At 34.6% G+C, this 21,525-nt stretch overlaps 1 protein-coding gene across 1 annotated transcript in view; it reads left to right on the top strand.

Annotated features, from left to right (window-relative positions):
• The first annotated feature begins 13,400 nt into the window (after positions 1-13,400).
• LOC150108968 (BAR/IMD domain-containing adapter protein 2-like) overlaps positions 13,401-21,525 on the top strand; it is a 93,782-nt gene continuing 85,657 nt past the window's right edge. Inside the window, exon 1 of the mRNA XM_090404650.1 lies at positions 13,401-13,500. Coding sequence (XP_090260776.1) covers positions 13,453-13,500 — 48 coding nt within the window. The 5' untranslated portion in view covers positions 13,401-13,452. The remainder of the gene's footprint in view (positions 13,501-21,525) is intronic.

The raw sequence follows: 21,525 nt of genomic DNA on the forward strand, positions 1-21,525 counted from the left end.
TAGTTATTTAAATTAATATAACTGCTCAGTTATTTATCCCTTTTAGTTTATTGTTTTCATTTAATTTTTAGTTTTAATTATTATTGGAAAATTCACTAAAACACATCCTAGGATGTGTTTTAGTGAATCTCTCAATAATAAGTAAAACAAACTAAAACGTAAAATAAATTCTTTATAAAAATTAAAAACTTCTGAATCCTCATAAAATTAATTCGCTAAATTCTTAAATATTATATAACATCTTACGATTTAAAAGAACTACTCTATATAAGAACTGTATATCTAGGATAGCAACTGCGATTACTCCAGAAATTACGAAATATAACTGGAAAGTATACATGCAACTACTACGAAACATGTTCAAGGGCATGATTCTGACATAGTCTCGATTAATATATATATTTATCAATAATAGTTTTCCCTAAGCTAACAGAAATCAGAATTCAGTTAAGTATGATTAAATAAAGAAGTGAATCTTAGAAATCATGAAAACAGGAAGTAATAAGAAATCTTTCGGTGCTTTTACCAATGAATTGCAGACTGAAGTAGCTACCATGAGTTACTTAGGTTCGATTTAGAAGGTGAAAAGCCTCAAACCACTTTGGATTCTATTTTTATTGCAACAAAATGAACACAATATGTTTTCGCGCCATTAGTTCCGTTCTAAAGTTTTCTTATTTGTTCTCAAACTGATGTTACCATGGTAACGGAAGAAAGGGAAAGATATTTGTTCGAAATTCTAGTGAGACAATCGATCATTCGGAAACCTACCTGTCTACAGCCTTTTTCTCAGATAAATAAGGACACTGGAGAGAAATCGTTCCTTGCGTGCATTCTTTATTGGTTGGAAGGATATTTTATTTTACACTAATTTATTGATAGAAAAGATAAAAGGGATCGCTGTAGTGCGAGATTTTTTATTCTTAACACAAGTAGTAGTTTGTATAAACAATTCAATGAACAAAGCAGGCTGATTATTGAATATATGCTGGTTTTTAAAATATTTTAAAATCCGTTAATGAAATAACTTACTACATACATTATAGTTTCATGTCTTTGTAAAGAAGCAGTTCAAGTAGAGAGTTACGTAAGCGATAGATTGACTAGCATTTATTTTCTCAATCCGATTAATTTCTGATGGAAATAACTCAACGAATTGTGGTTATCTACAGAGTATTTGTATTCTTACAATATAAGTATTCGTTTTTCTCTTATTATCTTTTAATATAGCTATCCGAATATATTTTGTTACTTAATGAAGAGATGAATTTGCCAATTAGGTTGTTTACTCTTGGAAGAAAACTATGAATATACTGTTTTCATGGTGCAGGCTTAAGAAACGGTAATACGTAAATGCAGGATATGTGTGGACTTGGACAAGGCTGGACCGTTTTAAGTCGTATCCGTTTTAATTTTACTCCAAATGTTTATGGTACGCCAAGTGTCTAAGAACTGTCGAAGTTCTTGAGAAGTGAAGAAAGATAATTTTTTCATCGATAAAACACGAACAGGAGATTATTATTAGTAGGATGAATGATGATCATGTTAGTAGGCAATATCAGCACTCAAAGAGAAGAAGAAGGTGTCAAGGCCGTTGCGTAGGCAACCATTTCTCCATTGTCATTGCAGACACGTGACATCGAATTAAAAGATCGAAGAAAGAGGAACAAAACAAGCTAGGAATTGAGATAACAAGAACTATCTACGGTTAAAATGCTTATTCAGTGTATACTATTTACGGAAAGAGGGATTACTACCCTTAACGTCACCACACAGATGGATTGCATTAAGATATATTTCAGTATCAATGAATCCTTTCAAAGATTCACTGTTATTATTTAATTTTTCAGTGAAGATTTATATAAGCATCATATGGTTATCAGCGTAGTCCTGATAAGCACCACCTGTTAGCCAAGACTTCATTGGATCCCTGCTATCAATATGATCATATCGTTCCTCATGTTTAATCCGTGTACGTTTTAATTAAACTTATAAACTAATCCTTCGTACAAAAATAATGGAGTGCTTATGAGAAGATATATGTTTTAATTTCTAGCCTAGATTCTGTAAGTTTTATGATTGCAAATTACAAATTGTTAGGTGATATCCATAGCACAGCACGATAAACAAACCATAAACCATATATATGGAGAACATCCCCACTGTTTGTCCTTGTCGAAAGTCGTTCTCGCATCCTAGATAGGATTCTAACCCGTATCTTTTTCAGCCGAAGATGAAATGTGATGGTTACATTTCACCATCTCATTGCTTCTGAGATGTGACGGGTTTGTAGTACTTGACGGTATTAGAATATGAATCCAGAAAGCTACGCTACTAGACTTCCTTGGAAAAAAGTCATGGTTGTTTACTTATTATCATATTAAAAAGACAGACCTCTGAATTCAAATGCAGCAACAGCATTACCAATCTTAGTCATAATTTTCTACTCTACTGGAACATAAACAATAGTTTTTCTGTATTTTTCTTTTCAACTAAGCCAATATCATACACTTTTTGTCTAAAATATAATCACTGTTTAAAGCAAACATTAACTCGGAAGTCTTTTTTTTTTCTTTCCTATTTATAATCAAATTTCTAGAATTTGTGACCTCTTCGCTTCACCTTGCGTAGTTATCGTTACATTGGTAGCACCTGCTACGAGAACCATGCAGGACACCAATCCATAGGTCGTTACCCCTCAGTAATCATTAGAACGTTGTTATACTGTTATCGTTCTATGTAAAGATTAGTTTAAAATGGGTAGCTTTTCATTCTTTTCCCTCGAAGTTCTCATGATCCACTTTTACCTCGCATGTCGCGTGTTGGGAATATATCGTAGGTAAGGGAGATAGGAAATGAGAATGTGCGTAGTTCGGGCGAAATCACTTACAATTTCCGCTTACCGAAGTAATAAAAAAGTATTGCATACGGAATGTGAGGAGACAAAACCTTATCTCAACATCTTTAGCAAGTTCCAAGCGATAACCGAATTGATAGTAGCTGTCTAATGTCTCAAAGAAAATTTTTGATAATTTTCTTGGATCCCTCTTCTTGGAATGAGAGAGTTCTGTCAGGTTTATATATTGGTTGGCACTAGTTGGCTTAGTTTCTATTTGCTTTTAGCATCTCTTTTGTGTTAAAAACAGCTGCTTTCAATCAAAAATTATTATAGGTTATGATCAAAAAAGTTTGATGTCCGGTTTTAATCACAAGACATTAAAAATAAGAAAAAATATGAGCTAGAAATAAATATTTAATTTATTAACTAAAATAGAAACAGTTTACCAACCACTAAACTATTTTTATGTTCAGCATAACAATAAAATGTTAACTTCAAAATAATGTGCTCGAGTGATTAAAAAAACGTCTACTATAATAAAATTATTGTTGAATTCTTTCTTCATATTTTGTCATATTATCGTTCATTTTTTGATACCTTTGTAGTAATTTTATATCAAAATTTGAAAATGGAGAAAGGTACTAATGTCTTCAGTGCTCTGCTTACCAATACCTTGAAGGTCATGATTATCATATGAAGAAAGATCCATTGAATCATTATATGAAACTGAATTTCTTGATGTAACATTTATAGCAGATCGTCTATTGATGTTGTGGCAAGGGCTTCCAAAGATGAAGAAAATCGAGGAGCTTCTCCTGAGAGCCAATATTCAAATCGTGTAGTTGAGATTGCGTCTATTGTAACTGATGATTACTTGGTGTTGTGGATCAGCAAAGAGTGAAAAAGGAATGTCTTCAAATAAAACAGTTCGATGTCTTTTTACTATATACCTTGAGTAAGATGAGCGAATGTGGAAAACTCAGTTAATATAGAATACGGAACTAATGCTTGATTATTTTTACATAATCCTGATTCTATATGAGTTGAGTGTTGACTAATCTAACAGCAGTTAGAATGGGCAGCTTATTCTTATCTGGAATTGACGTAACCCTTGAAAAATTACTGTACACTGTAGAGTAGAAAATAATTTCGGAGTCACACTAGATTGTACACTTGAATGAGGAAGGAAAACCATGAGTTAGTAAATAGATCAATAAGATTCAGAGCCTATTGCACCCAAGTTAGAATCACATTCCTCCTGCATGATGGCGATAACCATGACCTTCTTTCATCTGTGATCGACATTTTCTCCACACTAATATCCTGAAGCATCTGTGGAATGTTGCACTAGTTGACGCTGCCTGTTCCTTTATGCATTTACTGTTGTATCTCCAAGAAATTTATAACGAGTCTTCTTTTGTTTGTTTAATGGTAGCAATATTGCCTCGTGTTGTTTTTATGATATCAATAAGATTCAGAGCCTATTGCACCCAAGTTAGAATCACATTCCTCCATATTAATATTCGGAGCATCCTACTGTTAAACTCCTACTGTTACATTACTTTAGATTCTCAGTGTATGTACGAATGAGTGTAGAAAGCTGGCCTTGTGAAAGTTACACTTCTTCCATGCACACGAAATCCACAGCAACTCTTAGTTCTGTGTATTCTTTGTCCATAAGGGTTACAATGAGCCTGGTTGGGATAGTGGTTACGGATTGCTAGTTCGAACCCCGTTATGAGCATGGATGCGTGTGAGTCTTTAAGTGGGAGATGAATTTCATCACCCGGTAGACCATCACCCTGCTTATGAAAGGCCTGAAGTGGCTTGAAAAATATTCATGTGTGATCTCTCTCTCTAGAGCAGTATTTCCCAACGTTTTTTGAACCATGCTCCACCTCAACGCCTCAAAGATTTTGATGTCCCTCCCCCCTCTCGCCGACAATGTTGAGTGTTTTGAGTATATCAGTGATGAGGTGACAAATGTAACATAATTTTCTAATTTCCCCCAAAATATTCAAATTGCCCCCCCCCCCCCCCACGTTGAGAAACACTGCTCCAGAGTATGGGATTTCGTGACAAGATAAAAAATAAATAAAAATGCACAAATAAGTCAAATATGTCAAACTAAAATTCAGTACATCCATACCGTGAGTGTGTTAACGAGTTTTGTTTTGGGGCGGGCCTAAAGGTGGGTGTGAGTCACATAAAAAGGATAGACTACACGTAAATAGCATTTAGGTTCTTGGCCTTCAGCTGTTGCCTTCACAAACTAAAGCATCTACTACACTTCACTAGAAAGTGACTGATCAAAAACACTTCACATATTGGTTTAGTGATTGGCTCCATTTAAACAAAATTTAAAAATAAATATGTGAATAAAATTAAGAAAGGTTAGCAGACTGTATAAGTACTATCTCGTAAAAGAGATAAACATGGGCAATTAAGTTTGGACAATGTAATATAACATTACAGATAACAGGATATTCAATATAAGATTTATGTTCCTCATGACAGACAAAGGCACATCTTCAAGATAGTTTAAAATAAGATACGTCATAAGAGCTAGGAATCCGGGTGGAGGAATTGGACGCTTGTCAGTTATTGATTTATTCTGATGTCATAGTTTCGTTAGCGGTCAAGTTTAATTAGCATGTTCTGTTGATTTAGGCTTAGCAAGCACAAATTCAAAATTTACAAAAACCAGAAAAGAACCACAGCAGATTAATGACTGATTATTCATAAACAAGCATATGCCATTACAATAATTAATATAAATTATCAGAAATGAGATTAATAACTTCCAACATTAAAAACGCGCTATCGGCAGCTTGTTGTCATTTTTATATATGAATGAATATTACTAGTCCACAGAAATTTCCCTTTCATTCTTCTAGTCAACATTCAAAGTGACATTACACTCTTCTGTCGGTTAAACATAATGCATGAGAATGGCAATTTCTAGTTGGACATTATGCATGATAAAATTAATTTGTCGTTTTAGTAAGACGACGTAGCGAGTTATGATGCAGTTTATTCAATGTAAACCATTTTCCTTGACTTAAAAGCCAGTTATGTTAGAGAAAAGTAATCTGTCTTGTTTATAAATCTAATTTATGTTACGATAGGGTAGTTACTCATATCCTGAATGACACTCATGCCTGTCAATGCAGGTAATTTCTGGCCTGTTGTCTGTTTTGTAAGAGTGGATATCTCTCCAATATCAAAAATAAATAAATAATACCTAATAATTAAACGAGTAGGTAATACTAAAATGATTATGATTACCTAGTAAATTCATGTTGGGCCTTTAAATTGTAGAATTAGGCTTACGTAGCTTCTGTTTTTTTTTTTTAATTGAATCGGTAAAACAATTGGCTTACAGCTGCGGCCCTTCAGTTAAATACGAATAATTGTAACTTATTTAGTAAATAAGTTACAATTATTCAACATAATTGAAATAATTACTGAGCCGTGATATAAATTTAAGTTTTTACTTAACTGTAGTACAAAAAAGCAATTTAATGATTCTTACATGATCATCTTATTGCTATTAAAAGTAAATGAAACTAAAAACCCGAGATTTAAGTTTTCGAAAAGCTAATAAACTTGGAAAATAGCATAAAATGAAAGTAATTTTCGTATAAAATGCAATTTGATTACGATATTAGCAAGCTATCTATAATTTTATACTAATGGTTAAGTCAGCTTAATGATTTAGATAGCAGAGAAAGTTCTCCATCTGGGCACGGAGGATTCACATCAGACACCGAGAAAAACGGGAGGAGAACGAGGCGATGAAATGAGCAGAGGACGAAATGGTGATGAGCGAATGGAATAAATGGTAAAAGGACATAATAACTGCCGTCATGTAGGCTCGATTATGAATGTTGTAACTGCCTCTATCCCCAAAAGTAAAATACGTGTGAGAACGAAGCGAGAGGATTAGTTTCGATAATATCCCCGTCTGCTATACTGATTATTAAAATTTATGTCCCCTGGAGCCGTTTTCCCAGTGTTTCGGGTCGATCATCTATTAAAGTTTTCCATTATCTCCTCCGCCATTGTTTGCAGTGATAAAGTAGTGTTAGACATGCAGGTAATATCTTGTTTTATGCTTTTTCCCCGATGGGATCTTCGAATAGGAAGCTATTTACTTACATTTTCCATTCTGTAGAACTTTATGCCACATTTCATGCAGCATTTCCATTCGGGGATATTTGTAAGGGATTTTGCCTGCTTTGAATAAGGCGATATACCGAAAGTGATTTGTTTGTCTAATGTTAAAGGCCAATTTTTATTAGATTCGGGCGAACACATTACGCTCGCAGATTATTAGTGAGGGGAAGATTTTGCAGATATAAGCTGTAAAGGAAGGACAGGAAGACAAGTGTACTCTTGAGTCATTGATAAGTATACTTGACATAGCTACTTATTACATATTTTACGAGATAAATGGGTTATTGATTCAATAAACATATGACTTCATGTTTCACTTAAATCGACAATCTGGGTTTAGTTTATGTTGAAATCTAGGAACTTGTCGCTTTTTTACAGGTTGCAGAAGGAAAGATCACTGAATTTCAAATCCATTCAGGGATGCAAAAAAGCAAGTTATTTGTCCTTTTTTGTGTCCTAGCTGAGAAATATGGTTTTAGACAGTAGTACGACTTTGTCATCAAAATCTGTGCATTTTTTCAATAGTACATTAATAATGTGAGTGGGTTAAGAGTCAGATAATTTGGTATCCATCATCTAAAGACCAAACATGGACGTCATTTCACATCGCCTCCATATCATTTCATATCGACTCTGCCTTCTCGCCTGTAAGCGAGAAGGCGAAGTCACACTGGATAATGAAATTCTTATACCACTGAACAGTATTCAAAAACGTCTATGACACAGTGTGGTTCACACTAGCCAAAATCCTATTAGTTGGAAAGCGAAGAGGTTATCCACTTGGCAATCCATGTAGGGAATGATCTAATATTTTAATCTAAAAGTGAGGTATTCAGTCTCATATGGAGTTGGCAAGATTCCTGGAAACTTTTGAGTTTTACACTTCACTAAAAGACATACCTGCAGGAGAACACACGTAATTACTGAACATAATACACTGACCTCATAGTTACTTTGGCCGAATTCCTAATAACACCAAACTAAACACAGCAGCGACTGTTGAGATCATTTAACACGTCTATCTCATTGAAGGTGATTTTTCTAATCTTATACAGAAACAGAAAGTTTTTTTCTTTTAAAAACTCGAGATTTTACCCACAAAAAATCGACAAACCAACCTGCGAACACACATAAACAAATTAACCAGTAATGGTAAACAACAAACAAAATTAGATTGTGGAAAGAAAGCAATGCAAGAAAACGAGGGAGATAATTACTCGACAGATTATTGCTCTTATTATATCAAAATTTTAACTATTGCGGACTGAATTTTTGGACATGGGATTTGTGCTCTCAGTCTCACTTGTCTTGTCTGATCTCTTAATATGAACCTGATGGACTTGTGTGGTGAAGTTTATTGCGTAAATAGCCTGCAGCTGTACGTGATGACCTAAATGTAATACTAAAAATGACATCGCAGCAAACATCATTCAAACTGTGTGCAGTGCTTTCTTGGATGCACAACTGCTCCGAAATTCCTTTCCTTCTGACCAAACTCAGAGGTCGATATTTTATTTCCCATAAACAACAATAACGAATTAAGTTTTCTGTTTGGAGAACGCCCTAGATAAAGAGATTTTTTTCCTGTAAATATATATATATATATATATATATATATATATATATATATATATATATACGTAATAATCAGAATCCGAAATAAAATTGTATGTTTAAATTCTATTAATTGTGTTTTTATTTTTATTGTATGTTTTTATAAATAATGTTACGTGTTCTGTATAAGAAATTGAAGACTTTATTCTTGCGAGACTACAAAAATGACATATGAAATATTTATATTTTAACACTTAATTTGCATTTATCATTTAGAATGAGTGGAAAGATTATTATATTCAAGACATTTCAAGTTATATGTTAAAAATTCGGCTTACTCCTGCTGATGGATTAGGAAATTTAAGAATACTATGAGGAAGAGCACTACATTTGACTGATTCAAATATTTCATGGCTGCAATAGCATTACTCTCGAAGACTGATCTCGCTCATAGTAGTCATTCTCAATTGATTCCAAGTCAATTATCAAGTTATTAAAGTCAATTGGGCTCCATGGAGATGACCCAATTCTATAAAGTTTCTGCAAGAATAGAACTGTAACCAGAAAACATCGATTGTCTGGGATTAATTGCTATTAATTCACAGATATGTGTAGAGAATCTTTCGTCATCTATTGGTACGAATATTTCACAAACGAATTTTGTACATATGATCAAAATTTCGAGGGTGAATTCTTTCTCAGTTGAGTCTAGAAAGAAAGCAGGCCATCGACCAACCTGTATTCTCGACAAATAGAGTGAGCGTATACTTTTTGGAAAGAATCGTACTCTGCACTGGTGCATTCGTAATGGTGCTTCTAGAAGACAACTCCAGACTATACGCATGAATTTGGAAGCAAGAAAAAAACTTATTAGGCTGTAGACGGAGCTTCTCTTCATCCAACATACAGTCTCGAACTAGTTATATCTCATTATCACTATGTTGTAATCAATGGCTCACTTTCTGTGTTAATATCGCTTCTTCAGTGTTCAGGGAGTTGGGACTTTATGTGGCCGCCCTGCATTTTGCCTCCATAACTTGGTCTAGTATCATAAAGAAATGCAACTGTTTGCAGTCGATCAATGCCATAAAAATAATATTAATTGTGATTTAATGGAGCTCAAAAAGGAATGAATAAAATATTAATACCAATAAAGTATTAAGTATAATCATAAATATGTAATTCATAAATAAAATTGCTTAATAATCAATAAACAACAAGAAATACATTTAAATTTTGGAAATTTGTGTCCTTTTTGCATAAACTGAAATAACTGAATTTTTTTTTTATCTTAAATCTATCAAAAACCTGCACGTCTCGAAAGAAACTTAACCGGAATTGCAAACAACGAGTAGAGATTATGAAAAAAATCTTGCTTTTCGTTGAAAACTTTAAGATTTCTATTAATATTCTGTACACACTTTCAGACAAAATTCGTTAGTCATAACATAATATCAAATGAAATATGGTTCCTGCAATCTCCGAATGGCTTTAGATGCTCTAGTACAACAGCCCCCAAGGGAGATCACGTAGTTTAACATGGAGGTATGTTAATAATGCAGCACTGTGTGAATTCTTTTCTTCCTGAACGACCAAACACTGACAGAATAGAATCATTTCAGTAATCTTGTAATTGTTTCTCACCACATCCGCTACGAGCGCTTCAATCGTTCTTAGAGACATTACGCTGTTTAAACTGATAGCGGTACAACAGAAACAATAAAAAAATGCCTCTAAATTGTAATTAAGATTTGAAATTTGTTTGTAATTTGTCTTTATAACGATCTTTATTCAAAGCTACACTTATCAGCCTTTTACTCCGCGAAAATTAATTATTCCAAGTTTATTTTCCTAGTCAGTTCATTCATTCTGGTGTGAAATGATTTAGGCACAGATTTAATTTGAGTTACGTTATCTTGAGAGAATGTTTGATCTTTTAATCCTGCTTAAAATACTTTGTTAATGAAGACAAACATTACGATGAGTACTCCTTTAGCTCTCTCGCATCATGTCTGCTTAAAACCATGACAGCCCTGATAGCTGATTGCAACGAAGAATAATGTCAGTAGATCAGACAAAAATAACAAATATAAATACTGAATATCTTTAGGAGTAAAATTATTTATCAATAGAAAACTGAAGAAAAGCCTTGTGATATTTGCAGTTAAGATGAATTTGCAATAGTTTCTGAACAGGTTTATAAGGCAACGATTGGTTGTAAGCTTTACAAAAAGGATTTGCATTCTATACTGCTACCACTACATACGTCTGCATAATGGAGTATCAACACTTAACCACTCCTAATTTACGCTCAAGGGCAGACCTACACTTTTTTTTTTACTGTGTAGGCATTCGGAACCGAAATCCTACGGAATAGGTTGGTTATTCCTTATTCCTGGAGGTATCCTATGTCTGTAGAGGCGTGTGTTCACGGGGCCGGTTTGCCTGCTTGCGGGAGAAAAAATCCCAGATAAACTAGGGAGAAAAACTCTTCGGTTCACGCCCAACACCGGCTAACTTGGCTATGTATGAGAAAGATCCTAAGCTCCTCACGTCGGCGACGAAAATCTAACGCAGGACATTCCTTTTCCCAGGCACATAGTTGCGAAGCGCATAGCCACTCGGCTAACTGCACGGACACCTAACCACAGATATATTTATTAAGAGGTAAATAAACTACAGTTCAACGTTTCACTGTTCCTTGAATATCTTCTTTGGGAGCGATATCCTACTGGTAGCAGTTATTTATAGTAATAGCAGAAGGATGAAATGTAGTGTATCTAGCTTTATGATAAATTCTGTATACTTCGTTCTTAAAGATGGACCATACGAAACTATTGCAAATAGTTAGTAATTTAGTAATAACTAATCATTTTCCTAAGGATATAGTATGGAAATGAAACAACTTGTCCTTTATTTCGTTTGTGCAAAATATACGCAAAACAGAATAAAAGAGCAACAGCAACAATAATATTTCACAATATTTGCAATCCTTTAAGATCCTGCTCAGAATGTCTTCTGTAACGACACATACCTGCCACTAAATTAGAAACGTTTATTTCTTAACTTGTTGGACCTCCTTTAGCGACTGCCAATACTGATCCACTTCAATTCCCTGCGCCTAGTTCAGTGATATGTTGGTTGGGAACAACCTTCATTAAATGCTTCAGTCAATTGGTGTACACAGGAAGTTCTGTTACAAGCCTTCTCAGACGACGGCGATCTCATTCCTGACAGATTGTCTTAGGACCACAGTTACGCCTCTTAGACAAGCAATGTGGGTTATTTTTCCACTGATTAAACACCCGGGATGGCTTTTGAGAAACCAGTCAGCTCTGCTGTTTTCAAAATCGTGGCTCCAGCCAGACGGGCACCCACAATAAGTCCTTTATTGAACTCCGAAAGAACTTTTGTTTTTCCCACTGTTGTGAACACTATTGACGATTACTGATCAGCAGCATTCTTAAACAGTTCAGCACCGTTATCTGAATTCGAACCCATATACCAAAAGGATTTCTTGAAACCGATTAATCTATAGAAACTAGAATGAAAGGACACTTTTAGAAATTAAAGTTATAATTTAATTTTCAAAACTTACAAACCATCCTCGGTTGCATTCTTTCGGTAAACTCGAAAGTATTGATACGAAAAATAAATATTTAATTAATGGTTTTGATTATTCACTTTTGAAATAATTGCTTACATATTCAATTTCATTTTAATGCATTACCAAAGACTGTTTTCTGGTTTTCAGTGCGATTCTTAAATGCCAAGAAAATAATAAGATATTCTTAAAATGAGAGTATAATTGTAAAAAAAAATAGACGAACTAGGAAAAGTGTATTATCCGCAAAGAAAATTGCTTTGGATATTCTGTCTTTGAAATTATTGGAATTTGTATTGTTTCAGTTGTTTAATAACCCTCTCTTACACAGAGATTTTGAACACGTTAAAAAAAAAAATAAATACAAGATGAGACAAATTAATGAAAATAAAATTTCAGAAGTGAGAAAATGGTGCTGATTTTCAAACTTCATTTAGGGTAGAGAGAAGAGACACGAAATCAATTTGATTGTTTCGTATTCATACAAATGCAAAAATTATTATGTAAATACCTTTAGAAATAAATATACACAAGTGGAGGTGGAAAATCGTATTCTAGATAATCAAAAGAAATCTTCATATATATATCTGATAGACAGCAGCATCCTAAGCATGACAGCGAATAGTGCTTTAACAACATTTGGTTAATATTAATTAGTAGAAAAACGTTCTCTTATTATCTGGGATCGTTTTTTGGCATTCAAATCATTTCAGTGTAAAAATAAATTCAGCGTACAGAAAATCTCGCGAACAGAATGCAAATGATTGGTATGCTGCTTAAGATAAAGTAATAAAGTCTAGCCAGCTGACAATGGATTTAATATATCTAAACATTTCTAGACATGAATACAAACAACTTCACAGTTGTGAGATGTGCCAGAATATTGGAAATAAAATGAGAAAAGAGCTTTACTGCTGAATATAAATGCTGTTCAGTGCAGCTAACTCCCTGTCCTGTTTTATGGCTTCTCAAATTTTGCTGCCTCTCTTCTTTATGAGATCAGATCTGAGATTCTAATTGGATTTACCCCTCACATGCTTCTGGTACTATTCTTCCTTGTGCCTACGATGGCATTATAGTCACGTGGCAGTAGCGATGCTCCGTTAGAGTGTGACGTCACCTCCTGAATTCAACTTGAAGGCACGTTCGGCACACTCGTAAAGCTGTGATCCCACTCTCTCTTTCAGTGTTGGCCAGTTGCCCGTGCTGAGTGGAGGTATGGTAAAGAGTGTGTGTGTTGGTATCGCGTGCCGGAGGTATCGTACGGAGATAAACAATGTCAGAGAACGAAGAGTTGGCAAAACTTATAGATGGAGCATACAAGGTAAGGTCAACGACATGCTCTGCCCAACTACGTAACATTTATGGAACAATCTGTTTAGTTAATTTGTGATGTGGGACTCATTTTGTAATACAGAAAATGGAGAGAGGGGAAGTTAGTATACTGGAAGTGTTTCTTTGCTATATACTTTATAAGAACTGTGTTATTATAAAGTCGTTAAAACAACAGTGTGTATGAGAGTGGTTTAGTATAATGCCAATCTGATACTTTTCTGTTTTTTAAGAAATGCTCCCTCCGCTTAGTATAAAATGACGTAGTTGATGTTTGGAGGGGAGGGAAAGGTAACTTAGTAGAAATAACATTCTCACTACACGTAGAATGTACTTTTATTATCAAATCCGTTATGTATTCATGTGTATGATTCTTTCTGTTTTCACTTGTTGGTATTTAAACATTTAGTAGGTAATGTTTTGTCTTCATCGCTATCAGCCACAATAGAATTCGATAAGCAGTCATTTTATTTTTGTCTTAAATTTAAACACTTCTCTCAGAGGAATAAATTAATGAAATTGAGCTGGCCGAACTATTTCTCAAGAATGAATTTTCTTGATTGTCCACTGACGTCTCAAGCAAAACCGAAGAAGGGTTGGTAATGATTTTTTTCCCCATAATGATGTTTTCAAAGTTTGAAATATTTTTGGTTATCCGTTAATTTTAAAGGAAGATTGTATGAGACATGCGTTTATAATTAAAATAGGCACAGGGTATATACACGATTTTAAAAATTAGTAATATTTTCCTTTTTTGTTCGGTGGATAGATTATTTGCAGAGGTGTGTGCTAGCAGGTTTGTTTTTTATATGCAATTTGGAAATAGGGGTAGGGAAGGCCATTAATGGGAAATTTTTATTTGAATTAATTCACCGTTTTCTATTTATCCAAGGGTAATTTCGAATATTGACGTTTCTGTCATAATTTAACTCGGATTGATGGATATTCTTGTTCTGCTTATTATGTTAGCATCCCTTTTTAAACCGACAGTTACCAATTCAAAAGGGTATTTACGCAAACTAAGCAACTTACTGGTTCATATCAGGACCAGTAAGTTGCTATTAAGGACTCAAAGTTGTTCGACCGAGGATTGATATGCGAAACTTCATGAAAAAATTTCCAACTGATCGGAATAAGTTTTTTTTTATTTTTAGATCAGTGTTCCTTATCGTATTAAGATACTGAAAATATTGACGCATAAAACAGTTTCCAGTTCTAAATCGAGACATGAAACAGGAATCGTTATTTACCTTGTGCACGAGTTGTCGACACTGTAGCAGTCAGAAAACCACTGCAACGGCATGAGGAAGTGATAAGTTTTAACTGAAGAAATGAGGTCAAAACAGCAACAGGAGATGCAACATTCCGCCTTGACGCGCTTCTAGAAATAACGTGGATTCTGTACGTTATTCCATGTATCAACACTAAGTTGGGTAAAGTATGTGGTAGTCCCATGTATGAAAGTAATGCATTGAAAATTCAGAAAGTGAATTTAAATTCCATCAAATATTTACAGCTGTTATTCTAGGTTTCCCGTGTATCGTAAACTAAGACAAGTATGAATAATTGCACCAAATTTGTAAGGTTTTGGGATATAAACAGCGTCTATTCTCCTTCCGTATGTACAGATTACGTGACAGGAAATACCGCAATGACATCAGCACTGCATATTCGCTGGCCAAGGACCAACAGACCATAACGAAAACTACGAATTACTTCCATGATTTTATTAGACAAATAGTAATGGATTATATTTCTGATTTAACATATTTGGTTGCTGCTAAATAAAAAAAAAATAAAAAAATCTCAGCATGGAGAAATAGGCATCTAATACGAAAGAATCGTCCAAGTGGCGCTAACTTAGCAAAGTGAGAGCTCCTGTCTGCCGCAGTAATGATGGCCGACTTAGACTGATTTCCAATACATAAGTATTCATTTGTTACTAACCAGGTCACGATATGGTCTTTTACAAAAACAACTAAGTGATGGTCCCTTGCAAAAGGGGAAAAAATACAATGTTCATTTTACTTCAGCTGTGGCTGCGTTCACTAACAGCTAGTATAAATATCCATTACGTTCGTCTTCATTTCGCATTAACAATCAATTCTGACTTCTCCCAATGCATTATGTATAAACAGCAGAGCTTTTCGAATTATGAAACTTGCTTATCGTTCAAAACCAACTGATGGAATAAATTTTACAAATTGATCTTGCTGGAATGACACATGACATGGATATAACATTTCGTCTTTCTTCGCCCTCTTTAGATCGCATGGGTTTCTATTCTATTCAGAGGAGACGATTTGATCTTCGCTATCTTGTGATCAATACAAATGCAGGTTTATTATTATTCAGATGATATAAAAAGTAACGGTATAAATTTACCTTTTGAAGATGTTCGACTCGAGTAGGTCTAGCACAAAAGCGAAATGAAAATTTTCTTCTCATAGGTTATGCTTACGAATAATGTATCCATGCGACTTGTACCTTCTGAGGTTATGGTTATTTATAATGTATGATGTTCCGCTTGTATTTTCCTCACTGCTAGGTAGAATAGCCTCACCTTTCCATTGCCGGAAGATTGAAGCTACTTCTCCCATGATGACGCTGCCCATCTTGAGAGTGTATTCATTTGTATGAAGGTGAAAATCGCAAACATCTGTCCAAAGCGGGATTCGAATTCTCCAGCCTTTTGGTTGGAGAGAGAGAGGACACGCTAACCACTCGGCCAACTGGGCTGCCATAACGTAATAAACCCATTTATAAATAGAAAAGCTATAACAAAAACTTCAGGGCATATGTGGCAGAGAAAATGTTTGTCATCGGAAATTATTTTTCAGCAAATTGTTACTGTTCACTTTTTATGCTCATGTTTGTGTTATATTTTGAAAATAATTGCTGGAAAATTTGAATCTTGTGATATTCAGTCGACATATCGATACTTGTGATAGTATTTTTCTTTCTAGCACTTGAAAACCTTTTACCCAATACTGCCATTTGTCTGGTGTCACAAGTCTAAAATCATTTGCGGCTTACGTATTGGAATGCATAAAATGAGACATCCAAAACAATGTTTGAATCTAAACAATTATTCTGGCATTGGTTGATTTAAAACTGTTTAATTATTTTTGAGTTTTTTTTTTTGGTTTTTCGTTGACCTGTAAATATATATACAAATGGCAATTAATTTGCTTTTATGCATAATCACAATATCGGACTACATTTTCTTACCATCGTTAGTGTTTTGAGAAAACGCACACGTAGCACTTCTAAGAGTGAATATTTTAGCGGGGAATCCTGTTATATGTCTAAAGGGATTGTCGCTGTCAAGACCAGTCCATTAAAGAGCTAGTTAGACCTCGTAAGACTTCGCTTTAATCTGGGTTATTGCAGAAGTTTCTACTGCTTGATATCTTTACTTCCTCCGCTTGTAATGAGGCTTAACATATCACACGCCTGCTTTAGAATGCTGAGAAATTTGTTTTGACAATGCTAGGAATATCCTCGGCATTCACTGACTGCAGTTAACAAGCAGAATAGTGCAATATTTGGGAGAGGTTTGTTGTAATGCTGAAACTTAATAAATTAAGTTCTCATTTGTGAATATCAAAACTTTGATTTCTCGGAACTGCATTCAACTACTTTTTCAAGTGCAGTGAATGAAGACACTTGTGAAAAGTGTTTGCAATATGACTTCTGTATTTCGGGAAGGGAAACAAATCATTCCTTCTTCCTAGCGTTATGTCCTTCTTGGTGCGGGGTCCTCTGTGTGAGAGAAGTCTACTTCTTTCTCTCTCTCACACGCACACACAGAGAGAGGTCTACTTCTCCCTGGTGACCTAATCTATCTTGGGAGAGTGTATACATATTGTACGTATGAAGATGAAAGACAATCACAAATATCTAGGCAGGATTCGAAACTCCAGCCTCTTGGCTGGAGAGTGGATACGCGAACAATACATCTGAGATGATTTATTGTAATATCTACATGTATTTCACTGTGATGTAAAAGAACTTCATCGATAAAAGGTAATCTAGATATCCTGCCTAATGTAAATAAGCCTTAATCTGCTAACAAATGGTAACTATCTCGCCTATGAATCGAAGAACTTCAGCAGAGATTATTTAAGGTCAAATTGGTAACCCACTTTCTTCTGTTTCGCGCCCGTCCTTTAATAACCAACATAGGTGGTCACTGTAGGTGATTAAAAAAAAAAAAAAAAAAAAACACCGTCTGAACTCATGCTACAGCGAGAGCAGTATAGATTCCTGCTGTTTATCGCTTATTTTTTGGCTAAAGATAGAAAAGCCGCTACATAATCTAGAAATGAAAAACATGAACAAGCAACATTTTTGAAGATGATAAAATGCAGTTCAGATATCTGATTTCACAAACGCAGAACTTTTCCACTGTTCTGAGAAACCAGTACAGTGGGCAATGAAATTTAGATGCATACGATTCATTGTGATCCGTTTGTCAATTTTGAAGAAAAATTCCTTATGCTCATCGCCTAGATACCTTAATTAACATAACTGTCCATGTTTAAACAAAAACCATTTTTTTTCTTGAGCTTTCATTAAGCACGCTTTCCTTATTTCAATCTGAGTAGCGAACGAGGATGAATTTATGCTGCAAGCAGCTGAACAGGATTTGTAATAAATAGTAAGTAGTAGTCAGCTCCAGCTGACGGTATAGAGCTGCGAGACAAATTGGCTGACATGTCTTTGAAAGCAGTGCAGTTCTAAATCCCACGCTAGTCAATACGAGAAATGCCTTTTAATACAATTCATGTCGTTTACTTTCAAACTGTCAGCAAGTTAGCCATAGTTGAAGTTAAGCTAAGTTTTGATAAATTACCTTAATTCTTGATGTGATATCGTGTTTTTTTCTTCGTAAAACGGTAGGTGAGATTCGACTGAGTTAAATATAAGCACTAACTCAGATGCGATGAGGCCCCTACTAGTGAATAGTGAGGAATGCCCTGCTTTATGTATGTTTTTCTGTTTGTCCTAAGAAAAGCACTTGGCGTACGGAGAGAGCATAGGAAGTTTTATTTTTAAATAGTACCTGAGATTTGTGATTGATATCACTGGATGCTTTAAGGGTTTAGTACGCACACTAACTTCCTGATAAATTTAGATTTATGTCCGACAGAGGGAAGCCTTATTTGCCGATTGCGTCACTGACTAAATATATAAAGCGGAATATAGTGATTTGTTAGACTGGCTCCTTTTTAAAGGTCTGATTAACTACTACGATCTAAAGGTTTCCTTTTACGATCGGTCGTTCCCAGATGAACTTTATCACAAGGCATTTTTTCAAAGTGTATAACCAGAGGACAACTGAGCAAAAAGGTAGCCTTGAATTTCAGGGGTAAGAAATAATTTAGTTCTATTTTCAGTAATCTAAAGTCTTTAAATTCCATTTGAGGCATTTTCAAAACTGAAGTGGTTTTCCCGAAGCTGCCACATTTATTCTAAACAAACTGCTATTGAGACTACATATTAATTAGTAATCCTCAGTCAAGAATAGCTACCTATGCTAGATTAAAATGTGATTAGATTAAATTCAGCTTTCTATGTTAACTCAGCGTTTCTGAACATTTCACTGGTAATGAAATGAATTTTGGCATCGCACAATTCCTTTCAGTAAATTTGTCAGAATTCACTGCTAATGGCAGAAGATTTAACTCGCTTACTACGACTTCGAACTTACTGTTACTTCACTCATGGTTTCCTCTGGTAAGGAATAAAATCTGGGATTATTTCGGTTTGCATTCTGAGAATACATTTCCAGAATGCAAACTCATGCTGATGATTCTGGAAATAGCGTACTCATCTAGCTGACTTAAATACATGATGTATGCTCGTAATTTCTGGTTACTATCCGTTAATTCCAAGACGTAATTCTTTTCATTTAACAAAACAGTGTATGAAGTAAATTCTTCAAGGAAGCTTGAAATGCATATTCCGATACAATGTAATAATACCGAATTTCTTGCAACTTAATTATGGTAGATTGAAACTACACAACTTGTTGCAATCCAGTTTCTATAAAATATTGCGAAGATACTTTAATTCTGAATTTTTTTTTTTTTACAAAAATTAAGGGATACGCTGCACCTGACAAATTGCTGATTCTTTCTGTCTGACTTGAGAAGGTTGAAAGAACACTCGCGTTAATCTCAGAATTGAACAAGTCATTCAAGAAAATGTAAACGTGTTAGATAATAGAACAAAACGTAGGGAATGAAATTGTAAGTGTTCAGGATGAAATAGTAATTTAGAAGATAGAACTTTGAAAACATCTAAGGAAACGAGTTTACTTAAATGGTTTGGTAACAGAGGGCATGAAGTTTCTCGACAAATGGACTAATTTCTCTTCATCTAGAACATGAGTAATTTGCTCTTCCACTATTTTAATACATTTTTCGAATTTTCTTAAGATGCCTGAAAACCTTTTACGGTAAGGTGCGAAATGAGTAGGACGACAAACAGTTCATTTGGAGTGGGATTTCTTGAGTTAGTCGGCAATTTTCCTTCCCGAAACTGATTTTTAATAGACTTAAAGTATCGTAGAATTCCCTATTTTAGGGATTTGAAATGGATGGAAGTTATTTGTATCACTTTCGTCTAAACACTGCACATTACAGATCTACCTACCTTCAAAATTAAGGTGAAAACTGGATGCTAACCAATTAACAAATGCAGACGATAGTGTGACCTACTTAATTAAAAGAGCAAATTCACTTCCTATTAAGATTTGACATTTTGGTTAAATTCAACTGAAGCAAACATTTTTTTTTTTATTCTCAATCATTCAATAAATCCTATGGCGCAATAATATCAACCCTCATCTAAATACAGCTAGTTCATATAAAGAGCTTTGCTAAGAACTTGAATCTACGCTATCACCTCAGCTATAACTGTAGTAATAGAAGTACTTCACGTACTTGATCCCAGTGATTATAGAATAGTTGACATAAGGTAGGGGGAAAAAACCTGGGGATTACAGAATTCATAATACTTACTAGAACAAAAGATGGATTAAAATTAAATTTTCCCAAGTCCAGGTGTCTTAACTGTTGTCGTCTTAAAACATGTTAATATCCTACGTCTTAACATCGTTATTCACATAATAAGGAATTATTCTATTTTTTTTTTTAAACAATGTGATGCGCGAAATAAAAACCCACCGAGCAGTGAAGACAGAAGGTGCAGTTATAAAACCGCAGCTTGACTCGACTTTGGCGTGGTTTAACTTGTCATTTCCTGAGATACGAAAGGCAGCTTTAAAATTGATTAATGACATCAGTTCCTCTTTGAGGGTTAACGTGTTGGTTGCAGAGGAAAACTAAATGACTGCCGGATATTGCTGGATTCAGTGGAAAGAGCATCCAGTGTGCTGACACAGATAAATTTCGGCTTGTGCGGTGGGAAAATCCGCTGGAGATTTTTCTGGTTAAAACGAATTAAATTGGCTTGCAAATTATATTAAGTGAGTACAAAAGCAGTCCGTTAGACACCTACAAATATTAAGTAGCGTTCATCTCTGACGTTCAGCTTTTGAATTTATGCCTGTGAGGAAAGCCACGATTTGTCAGCTAAGTGAAATGTTCTGTTCAAATTTTAATTTTCACAAATTTCTCTCAAGTACTTTGAAATCCTCCGCCGCCATATTGGCGATTCTAGCGTAAAATTATGTTCAAAACTATTCCAACTAAAATAAACAAATGAGAAGAATCGATCTTCCACTAAAAATTTCGAACGTAACATCCAGTCCGTTTTTTTGTTAATAACCTTATTAATGAAAGATAAGAAACTTGTAGGGTGTCAGTCATGCGGAGGTTAAAGCTAGAAACTTCAGTTTGAGACATATCTTTTTCATAATAAATCACCACGTCAATAAGGAAGGCTGTACTACCAAACAAGACTCGTGCAACTACCTGAAGACTTTGATAAATATCAGTCATAATGGAATTCGAATTAACAGACTGTTGTAGGAAAAATCAAGTTG

The sequence above is a fragment of the Typopeltis vanoorti genome, chromosome 2 (assembly GCF_054136105.1).
Source record: "Typopeltis vanoorti isolate ZY-2024b chromosome 2, IOZ_Tvanoo_1.0, whole genome shotgun sequence".
NCBI classification, from domain to species: Eukaryota; Metazoa; Arthropoda; class Arachnida; order Uropygi; family Thelyphonidae; genus Typopeltis; species Typopeltis vanoorti.